The 11,095-nt window shown below is 41.1% G+C and overlaps 1 protein-coding gene across 5 annotated transcripts in view; it reads right to left on the reverse strand.

Annotated features, from left to right (window-relative positions):
* The window catches only part of LOC140307317 (CUGBP Elav-like family member 2), a 30,497-nt gene extending 19,808 nt beyond the window's left edge, over positions 1-10,689 (reverse strand). For 2 of the 5 annotated variants that reach the window (XR_011915813.1, XM_072386138.1), the window contains exon 1: positions 10,444-10,687. Coding sequence is in view for 3 of the 5 variants with exons in the window: in XM_072386138.1 (XP_072242239.1) it covers positions 10,444-10,556 (113 nt within the window). In the remaining 2 variants the exon portion in view is untranslated. Of the gene's footprint in view, positions 1-6,738; positions 6,758-7,300; positions 7,627-10,443 lie in introns of those variants that run through there. The other 3 variants (XM_072386139.1, XM_072386140.1, XM_072386141.1) reach the window with 3 other exon arrangements.
* Positions 10,690-11,095: the final 406 nt, after the last annotated feature.

Here is an 11,095-nt window from a genome sequence, read left to right on the forward strand (position 1 = left end):
TTTTAGCAGTTCACATGGTGGCTGGCAGCTCACACTCAGTCCTGCTGTGAGGGTCTGACTCCCACCGTTCAGTCAAAAATAATCAACTCAGAAGAAAATGTGCTGATCAGAAATTCTGGAGCACCGCGGCCTGTAGGAAACCGTGCAAAGCAAGCCACTCCTGTTGCATTAGCTTACAGGGCTGTCCCCTGGGAGGAAACTGTGATACTAGGGACATAGGTCAGATTCTGTCAACCTGAAGGCACAATACTATGGGTAAACATCTCCTAACAATCAGAAATAATTAAATTACAATTGCAGCCATGTGCCATTATACAGTCATTTGAGGGTGCAAAACATTTAGATGCACCTTAAGACACATAAAATCTTTAAATTAATTGTAATCATATCAAAGCTTGAGGCTAGCAAAGGTTCACAGTCCAATCAGTCATGTGTGCAAATAACACTGTTGCCATGCAGTTTGTCAACTTTACGACATCTCAGCTTCAGATGAAGTCTGAAAGGAGTAACAAGTTAGCCGTTGAGTTGGGCTGCATCAGTGTCTCTATGCTTATGACATTAACCATCTTGCAGCTCCAATGTAAATCCAACCAGCAAAGAAGTTGATATTTTCAGCCAATCCCATAGCCTGTTAAAGACATGATTAGGATTTGATCAATACGAGTATTGATGCAGGTGATACCTACCAGAATAAGTTCCCCACACTACTGTTTCCAATAAAGTAGCACGACTTGAGGATGTGATATTTAAATATGTGAAAGGTTTCAACTGTTATGAAACCCGTAAACCAGACTGACATTTCCAATGATTTTCTATCGTTTGCTCCGTCACCACAAGCCTGAACCTCTGTAAAGGCCAACCACAAGGGAAGCCATGCAATTCCCACAGCCACAACCGCTTACTTTTTTCCATTTTTTATGATTTAATGTTAATGCACTGACTTGCTGGACCCTGGATGTCACGCTCAGAAGCTCTTCTACAAAGCTAATTTAGTCATTTTGCTAAAAGAAATTGTTATTATAGTTAGATGAGATTAGATAAAGATTAATAAAACCAGATAAACATCAGCATACATATGTGTTTAAGAAGCTTTTTCATTTAAGGTTTATTATATATTCTGCCCTGCTTTGGAGTAAATAATACATAAAAAGCACAAAAGGCTGGTGTTGCATTTTTCCTTTTACATCAAAAGAACTCACAAAAAAAAAAAAGACATTTTCTGAACGGCAATGCTCTGTTCCCGAGACCAACTGCCAGACAACAGATATGAAGTATTTTTCTGTGCTTCCATAAACAGCCCTGCTATGTGGCAGTTTGCTGCGCTCCAAGACACCCTGCAGCAGCTGACAAGTCATCCAAAGCCGCGACAGTAGCATGCTTACTGCTGCGCCGCCCATAAAAAACAGTGATTTATCCGGACCGTGTGTGTGTGTGTGTGTGTGTGTGTGTGTGTGTGTGTGTGTGTGTGTGTGTGTGTGTCCTGTTGGAGCGCACTGACCGCGCAAGTATGCCCGGGACACCTTCGCTGTACCCATAATAGAAAAACAGCCAATTTGCTTGGTTGTGAGCATGATATTGAAAGCTCAGCACGTGTTTTTGGACGTTAGTCATCCCTAAACCCATGCGGGGTCACAACAAGAAAAACGTGTCTGATTATATAATTTTTTTTCTCACCACTACTGAAGCAAAGCAACATTACCAGCATTGAGTGGAAATGTCTGTCATTTTAAAGTAATATCAACTATGAATGACTAGCATGTTACTTTAAAGGTGACAAAACGTGACAATTTTGCCTTCATTAAAAATTGATCCAACAAGCTTTATTAGAGCCGTGTAACATACGGGTGTGTTTTGAGTGAAAAACAGAAACTTGCTCTTTTGCCTTAGGCTGTTTTAGCAATCATGCTAGGAGAAAGAAAAAAGACAACTATAACAGCTGTTTGCTACCAATACTCTCACAAAAAAAAAAAAAACAACTGTTGTTTTTCTTCCTTTCAGGAAACCAATGACCATATAAGCCGATTCAATGAGACACAGAATGCCTCTAATGCTGCGGTAATATCTCTGACAGCTGTCAAGTAGAACGAAAAGGCCCTCTTTGATTCATCTATTTTCTCTGCTACTACAAGAAGAGGCAGAATATTCTTGGACAGCCTGAATAAGGTTTCAAAGGCTTGTAATAAAAATATCCTCATGATCTTCCTGACAGACATTAAGTAGTCACTTTGAAACTAGCCACAGGAAACAGGAACAGGATTTAAAGAACAATTGTTAAAACCTTGATCGAGAATAGGTTCGACTTGCGTTTTAGCAAAACAAATGACAATTAAAAATGGATTTTACACCTTGCAATAAAGAAAGAAGTAATCTATAAATTGATTATAATACCTACAATGTGGTTTTGGGGAGAAATTAAGACATCGACCTGCAAGTATTAACTCCAATTCAGCTCAAAGTTGCCTAATTTCATTGCTGCATTTCCCCTGATGAAGACAGACAAGTTCAATCAGCCTCTGAACAGGCAGCGTGTTAACAGACGGCCAGCATCTGATGGCAAGGCCCGCACCATTAGCTACATAATCACACCAAGTGTCCCCGGTGGTTATGGATGACGTTATTGAAATAAAGCTCATGCGAACTAACAGTCAGACATCCAACTAAAATATGAAGAATAAATTCAAATCTTCGGGTGCAGCTTTGCATCAACAATGCATCTCTAATGATGCCTAGTAAAAGCAGCAATTGCACTTGATTACTTTGAATCTGCTTTCTCCTCTAACACACTCAGCCACCCATTGCTTCAAGCTGTGAAATGAAACAGAGGAGCTTTAATACGAAGCCTCCCAAACCACATCTTTTGCTTTTACTTTACAAATTCTGTATATTTTCCTATAGCTGCGCCTGTCATCACTCCCTCATTCACCACCCCCAAGATCATAAGCTGTTGTTTTCAACTGTCAGTGTATTGTGGGACTGTCGTCAGAAAATAATACACATGACACTTGCAGTTTTTAGGGCTTTGTGCAATGCACAAAATCCTTACAAAGAATATAGTCGCTAGTACAATGACAGCCAACAAACAGTACACTATACTCTAATGAATGATTCCACACAGCACAGATGGGTCGTTTTTTTTTTTTTTTTATACCTCCACAAAAGAATCCATCCAAAAGAGGTTTTCCATTTGTCACATGTTGTCAATCCAATCAGCTATGGCTAAACTTGGCTTTTTACCCCACTTAAAGGGGAACTCTGGTATTTTTAAACCTAGACCTTATTTCTGGCATACGTTTATCTACTCACCGAGAAATGTTTGGCGAAAGTCGGCGTCCTTTGAAAGCTATTTAGCGATAGGCGTATATCCATATAACGGAGTGAACCGGGACAATGCAGCCTCTAAATAAGGCATTATCTGTCTTTATTTCACCAATACTTTAAGACAAATTAATGAATGAGCGTGTACTATTGCTCTGTTAGCACATAGCTACTGTTATGTGGCTACTTGCAGCTATAGGAGAGCTAACGGAGGGAATTCTACACACACCTCTACTGGGACCACTTCATCGACACGCATGGCTGCAGCACAGCTCATTCCAAACTGTTCTCGGTGAGTAGATAAACATATTTCATGCCAGAAATAAGGTCTAGGTTTAAAAATACTGGAGTTCCCATTTAAGAAGCTTCTTTTGAACCATACAACTAACTCCACTACACTAACCTCAGTCAAAGACATGCTAACCTTAAAAATACAAACTAAACTGATATCAAGGTACTTAATGAAAGACCCAGTTGGTCTGTAGCCAATTCTGCTTCTGAAACATACCTCCAGCATCAACTTTAAAAGCTTAAAAGTCAAATATTGATCATCTTGCCAACTTAAAGGGTGCATTTGGAATTGTGTAACCATCTCCCTCAGTGTCTTTTGTTTGCCAAGCTTAAGAAGAATTTGCTCAACCTTCGATCAACTCACCCACCACACGCTGGAGATGTACTACATGACTAGGAGCGTTTCAAGGCTGTGCATATGGCTCCAGGGCAGTCAATTATGGCCTCACAAAACAAGCAGGAGCAGAGAAAGCAGGTGACAGAATAGATCAGAGCCCTCCTACTCTTGGTCTTTAACATCTGGTTGCATGGCACTCACCCAAAGCAACCCTCACAGCCAAGACAGGGGACAGAACAGCTGGGCTGAGCAGCCCCTGGACCCAGTGCCAAGATCCTTCACTACACAGTGATCAACAGTTCGTCGGCCACAACAAAAGGGATCACCGTGATACTTAGCCTACTGGCATGGCACTATGGCCATGTTGGCTGCCAAAGGATCACATTTAAGCCCCGATAGTCACGCTTACTGTCAACAACCAGACAGATAAATCAATCAAATGCAGCTCTGTCAAGATCTTATCACTACTACCAGTCGCACAAAATTTAATCCCTTTGCAGAAAACAACACAAATTTACACAGCTCAATTTGCAGAGGGTTAAAAAAATTTGAAGGTAGAATACCATTAAAGCACATGATGTTCTTTTCATTATTTATCTGTCTGGTGAAGAAGCAAAAGGAGAAGTCACTGTGTTGGGTGGACCTCTGACGTGCTCGGCATGCTTCATTTAACAGCACGGTTTAAAAAAAAAAAAAGAGAGTAGTTTATGGAAATTCAACCCCAAAAACCAACAAACATGCACATTTAATTAGATGTAGATAATGCATCTTTGACATCCGACTGACATGTTACAGTGAGCAGTCTGATGACAAATAGTTTTCCGTTTTACTATCGAAGTTGCAATCAGAGTAAAACAAAATGGAGGCTCAATCACAACAGTTGTCCCCGCAGCCAATCAACTCAAAGTGAGGGAAACAATAGATTGAAAAACAACATATTTCGCGAGGTAATGTCTCCCTTTTATCTAAATAAATATTTCTAAAAAAATTCAGAAGAACGAATGTGAGCGTGCACGGTTGTTTGTGTGGCCCTGTGATGGACTGGCGACCTGTCCGAGGTGTACCTGCCTCTTGCCCAATGACAGCTGGGATAGACTCCAGATTTATTTATTTATTTTTAACTTTCCACTCTTATTCCTATCCAATTCTACAAAGTTTCTCTCTGTAAGATTTGTTTACATTTAATTCTTAGTCCAATTTATCGAACGTTCTTACAAATATTTCTGGCTGATCACAGCATTTTACGAAACACTGTATCAGAGATATGAAAAAGTCCCTGGTAACATCATTGGCTTTCACTCAGTCTACAACATAGAACAAGAATTTTGAACCCCACTCTATCCAACGAACATGTCTTAATCCAAAAATATATGAAAATCTGTCCACTTTAGTTAGCATTGCCAGGGGTGGAAAAAAAAAAATACAATATTACTGTAATACCGACCATTTATCATCTGCATGCATGAAGATGAGGACCTGGAAGATTCTGAATCTACTCACAAAAGATTTTCAATGTGGTAATTGATGAGGTAAGATTGATGCGATGCAAAAGGAGGGACTTGGAAAAGAAAAAAGAAGCACCTGGACAGTTATTAGCATGAACAGGATGACTGGGCCTGAACTCCGACCGGCAGCCTCAGCATTAAGAGTTAGAATAACGGGAGCACCTCCACCTCTATTAAGTCAAACAAAAATATTTCTGAAACGATGAAAAGACACCACATCATTACAGAGAAAGCAGTTTCTATTGCAACTTTGATTGACAAAGGTTTCAGTCCACATGAACACAAAATTGCGCAGTTTAGAGACTAAAACTTAAGTCATGGAATCAATGTGCTCCAGACAAAATGGATGTGTGATTATCGCACTCATTAAACATAGGTACGTCTATCACGACTTTGTTACAGGCAAACTTCTCTCTTACGGTTGTTCAATGCTCCGAAATATGCCGTCAAATGTGTCCTTATCCTTAGCCCTATCCATTTGATTTCTTTGGTTTTTGTTTTTAAAATAAAAGTTATTTAAAGTAAATCAGATTACCATAAATGCATTTCACCAAATATACAAAGTAGTCACAAGATAAGAAAAAAAAAAAAAAAGAAACACCAATAATCATCTTCACCCCTCTGAAGTGCAACTGAATTATGAGGCATTTCAAGAGTCCCACCCCTATTATCTGATAAAAATGTTTTTTTAATTAATCCATCTATAATACCCTGTTAAACAATATGTACCCTTCTCCTCGGCAGTGTCCTGCTTTGAGCGTGAGATTATAACATGAATAGACTATGCCACGTTTTGCCCGAAAGAGCTCCAAACCTGCAAACATTCGGGATCTTTAAACAATCTTGTTAAAGCGAGCTGTGACTTTAGAGAGGTTTCTGCCAAACAGGATTATCTCATGTTACGTGGACGAGACAGGAGTGAGAGTCTCCCCCTCTACTTGTTTACATGCCCTGTCACAAGATTTCCATTAATGGCTCAATAATGGAGCAAACCACGTGTTTTCAGCCGTTGAGAATAAGCACTCTGCATCCAACATGGACGGGGACACCGCTGTCTGTAGGCTGCTGCTAACCACGTTAGCAGCAACACAGAGTGCGTAAAGCACGCTGCGATGATGGCTCGTTTGCTGTCCACAAACACGGTTTGTTCATCCTGTAGAGCCTTGGGCTGAATAAAACTGTAGATATCATTAGCATTAGGCATACTGCAACATGTATTAAAACTTAAAAGCCAACTTCACAGCCTTTCTGCAGAGAGTACTTCCCCGTGAACCGACATTTAACACCTACCGTTTCGGTCGACCACACTTCAACGCCAACTTGTTCACTTGTGCAACATGAAGCACCAAACAAAAAGGTGAAGTATTGTTTGTACAACAAAAGTAACACACACTAAAAATAAAGGGACACCGTTTGGACAAGCTAGTCAAGGTTGTTTTTCTGAACTGATACCGAAACGTGTGATCTCCGGAAGCACATGTCACTTGACTATTACAGCGCCCCGCGTAGTGTCGAATAACGTCGTTAGCTAACTGCGTTTACTTTTTGAATAATACGGGTAAACTCTGAAACTGTGTACTGCTGGAGTTGGGGGTGACGCTGCACTCCACTTAAATAACGTACGTGGAAGTTACACCCTTTTAAAAATAAAAGTTTAACAAACAACTTGAACTCCAGGTGAGCGACCCGTCACTGTTCTAATGATTAGCAACATTAGCATCCCAGTAAGCTAACGCTAGCCAACTCCCAACTCGCCCCGAACTGTGTTGTTTGCTCAAAACACTCACAAACGTCTACGTCTCCGAGGAGCTCGGTTGGCAACACGGCAGAAATCGACAGCTTGACTACTTACATTGTGTCACTCGAAGTCATTAACCGACTATCGGAAAGAGGGAGGAAATCCAGGTTGTACGTCGAAGTCATGCTCAAAACAACGTCGAACAATGAGAAGCGACGCCCGCACAGTGCGAGAGGCTCAACTCCTGCGAGACGACGAGAAGACGAAGTGGAGCAGGTGCAGGGAGGGGGCGTCTTCCTCTTCAAAGCTGCATGAGAGAGAGGGAACCAGTGGCTGCCGAGCTCCTTCCACCTTATTTCTCCCTCGTCTCCGAGTGAAATAAACCCTGGCAAACGGTTGTATCGCTGCTTAGCGAGCTGCAGTGAACCAGAGGCGTGGCCTCATCAACAAAATTCTGAAGCCACGCAGCCCTGCAAGGCAACAGCGCTTCTGCCCCCGTGTTAAAATTATGATATGTCCCTTTAGGGCCCGCAAGTGGTATTCCGTGGAGAGTTTATTAACCTAATTGTACTATTACCTGTTGTAATGTCGCCATTGCACTCTCATAATGATAGATGCTCTGAAACCTTACAGTGAAAAACGGCCCTTTTTGAATCATCTACGGAAGCTTCAGAGTGCAGACAGTATATGTTAATGTGCTAGCTGTTGCTGTTGCAGATTAAGCTAATTTGAGCCCAATTTTATGTGCAGGGATACAGAGAGAGGAACAGTGGAGTTTAAATGGGAGGGGGGGGACAAACATACAGATTAAATCTACACTTTTTCAGTTTTGGGACTTTTCCTCTTAACTTTCATTGTTTTGGGGGGTTTTTTGCTCTTCTTTTTCTGGGAAGTATTGCATCATCTGACTATTTATAAAAATATTACCAATACTGTTAAAGCTCCACTACTTGATGGACTGTAGATTTAGAAACCTCACCCACCCAGATCACTAACTGCTTTATTTTATTTTATTATATTATTTTTTTGCTTTGTTTAAAAAAAAAAGATTCCTAAAAGCCAGGGAGCCCCTCGTTTAATTGAAATGCTGTGACTAAAAAGCTTGTTATCAAATCTTTTCTTGAAAAGTAAACAAAGCTGTCAAATAAATGTAGTGGATAAGAAATTATGTTCAACTATATCTACTATTTAAGCGTCGCGAGGAAGAAGTGAAAAAGAATCGTACAAAGGAGCTCATCTCCTGTAAAATTGTGCATCATTGCAGTGCCTGAGTAAGACTTATTTTCAACCACTGACTGTGAAAGGAGAATAGTCTGTGGGTGAGTAAGGGATCTCATGATACCAATTAGAGAGATTGAATGTGTTTAAATATAGTATGAATTGTCTATCAAGCTTAGTTGTTTCCCTCCCAAGACTCTTAAATTAGGCCCCTGGCTTTTTTGTTATTAGATTATATAAATAGATGCGAATCATTTTTGCATTGTTTTTTACCTTTCACTGCAGATATGCCAGAAGTAGAATGTAGTTTTTCTTTCTGTATTTTTGCTTTTCCCCTGGGTCATAGGTCAGAGTCCTCTTTGTGCTGGCCTGTTGTCTCTCTGGGGGAGGGGGAGCCTATCTTTCTTTGTTGTGCTGGACTTGCAGGGCGAGGCCTCCACTGTGGCAGGGGGTGGGGTGGGACTTTCGTTGTCAAGTACGGTTTGCCATAGCTGAGAGACATTAGGGAGCTTGCCCAATTATCGAACCATTCATTATTGCCCTAGCAGCTGCACAGTCCTAAAATATTATTCATAGGGAGTGTTAAGAAACATCCCATTTGTGAAATCTGACTTAATCCTTGTATCCATAGCAATTTCATTTATGTTCTATTAAACAGCGCCTGAAAGATGTTTGTGTGCATAATGTGATAATGCTAACTATTTTGCCTTGAACACAGATTGGCCCACCATCCAGCATCAAGCTTGAAGGGCTGCTATTAATGGTAGTGTAACCTTCTCTGAGGGATCAGGTTTTATTAAGATGGAGGTTAAATACAAAAATGTCATCCTATCTGCAGTGTCCACATATTTTCTTTGACTCAATTAGATCTGGGTGTGAGGGGGCTCTGTTTGCCAATAACAGAGCAGAAATCTTCCAAAGAGCTCTTGCTTCATGTGTGGGTATGCACAATGAATACAGCGCAGTTAACTATATAACAGCATCTGCTTTTCTAAGAGATGTTTGATGGAGTGGATTCCACAAGATGTGCTGTTGCTGGCACCTTCACATATTTAATTCCTAATCTCAGATTATTACTACTGTAATCCCTTCTTAATCCTCTACATGTACCATGCGTTTGTTGTTTACATCAAACAATTCCCCCCTCATGCAGTGGAAATGGAGTCCCATTCACCCATCATCATCATCATCCCCCTGCATTTGAATTTGTGCTCTTTCGTAACAAACTGCACAGGGTGAAAATAGGTCAGCTTCAGACCTAATGACATCTACTTAAAAGCATACTTTTTCTCAGCGCTGCCTTTCGTGAATTTTTTTGCAGAATGGCGACCAGCTGAAGGGCTCTCAAAATGGAGCGAGCAAACTTCGTCTTATCTGCTTCACAGAGGAAATCTACCGTAACAAGATGTTCGAAGCCCATACATCAGTGCCTTATCAGGGTAGATGCTCCACCTAATTTATGCAAATTGTATGATGTATGTAAATGTTCCTTCCTGTTATTTCAAAGATAATTGATATCTCAAATTGTGTTTGACTGACTCAGTGCACTAAGGTCTTTGTCGTATTTAATCGCACAGATTGCTCTTTGTCAATGGATTGTGTAATTTGAAGACAAACATCTGCATCACCGACACATTCATTTTCCTTTATTTCTATTTTTTGCTAGCATCTGAGCCCTTGAAGAACTTTGAATGAAGTGGGAGGTCAATTAAAAAACATGTGAATGCTACTATGTTCCTATGGTGGGTCATTTTAAAACGAAACCATTCCATCCACATTTTATTATTTCCATCTCGGGAAGATGAGCTGAAACAAAAGGCTAAACTCACTCACACATGGTCTCTTAATTTTAGATTAAAAAAAAACACACACACCCACATGCAGAGGAACACTGTCCTGCCCAGCACAGCATGAGAGACTGCCTCCGCTGGAAACAATACATCCTATGACAATATCAACCCAGACAAAGAGGCAGTCCAAATACGGGCTGCTCCACAAAAGCTAGCCCAAATTTGAATGAGGGGCCAGCCCCAACGTACCTCATAGTCAGGTCCTCATTCCTGACAGTGATCCCGGCCGCAGAGGGGGGACAGCGCATGCTGTTGGCATACAGACTCTGCACCAGGGCCAGCTCAGAAGAGTGTTCCAACATCGGTGCTCTGGAAAAATCCAACCAGTGCAACAGACACTTTCTTCTCTTTCCCTCTTTCCTCTATGTGATTCTCTGTTTTTCTCTGTCTCCCGCCCACCTTTTCTCCTTGGTTTAGTGCAGCAGAGTGGCGCCCACCCCCTTCGCTGACTGTGGTGGCTGAAGTAATCCTCTCTGACAGCTCATCGTGTGCTAATGCATTGTGCTGCCTGCGGCAGCCCAGTTTTCAGATTGTAAAGCTGTATCCACAGCAGCACTCTTGTACTAATTGAAACCCATATTTGGAAAACTTTAGAATATCGACCATGGGTGATTTATTCCCACTGTCAGCCAGGGGGAAATTAGAGGACACAGATGCCACAAGATTTCACATCCAGATTCAGTCCTGGTTCTGTGACACATTTCTCTGGATGCAGCATCCACTTGAATAAGTGGCCCAAATAATGGCCATCATCAGGCAAATTAGTTTAATAATCCTACTTTTCCAAAAACTGCAGCCATCATAGCTGATCCTAATACCATAACTGTGGGTAAACATTATA

Source organism: Leuresthes tenuis, unplaced genomic scaffold, assembly GCF_036924035.1.
Source record: "Leuresthes tenuis unplaced genomic scaffold, fLeuTen1.0.hap1 SCAF_5, whole genome shotgun sequence".
In the NCBI taxonomy this organism is placed as follows: domain Eukaryota; kingdom Metazoa; phylum Chordata; class Actinopteri; order Atheriniformes; family Atherinopsidae; genus Leuresthes; species Leuresthes tenuis.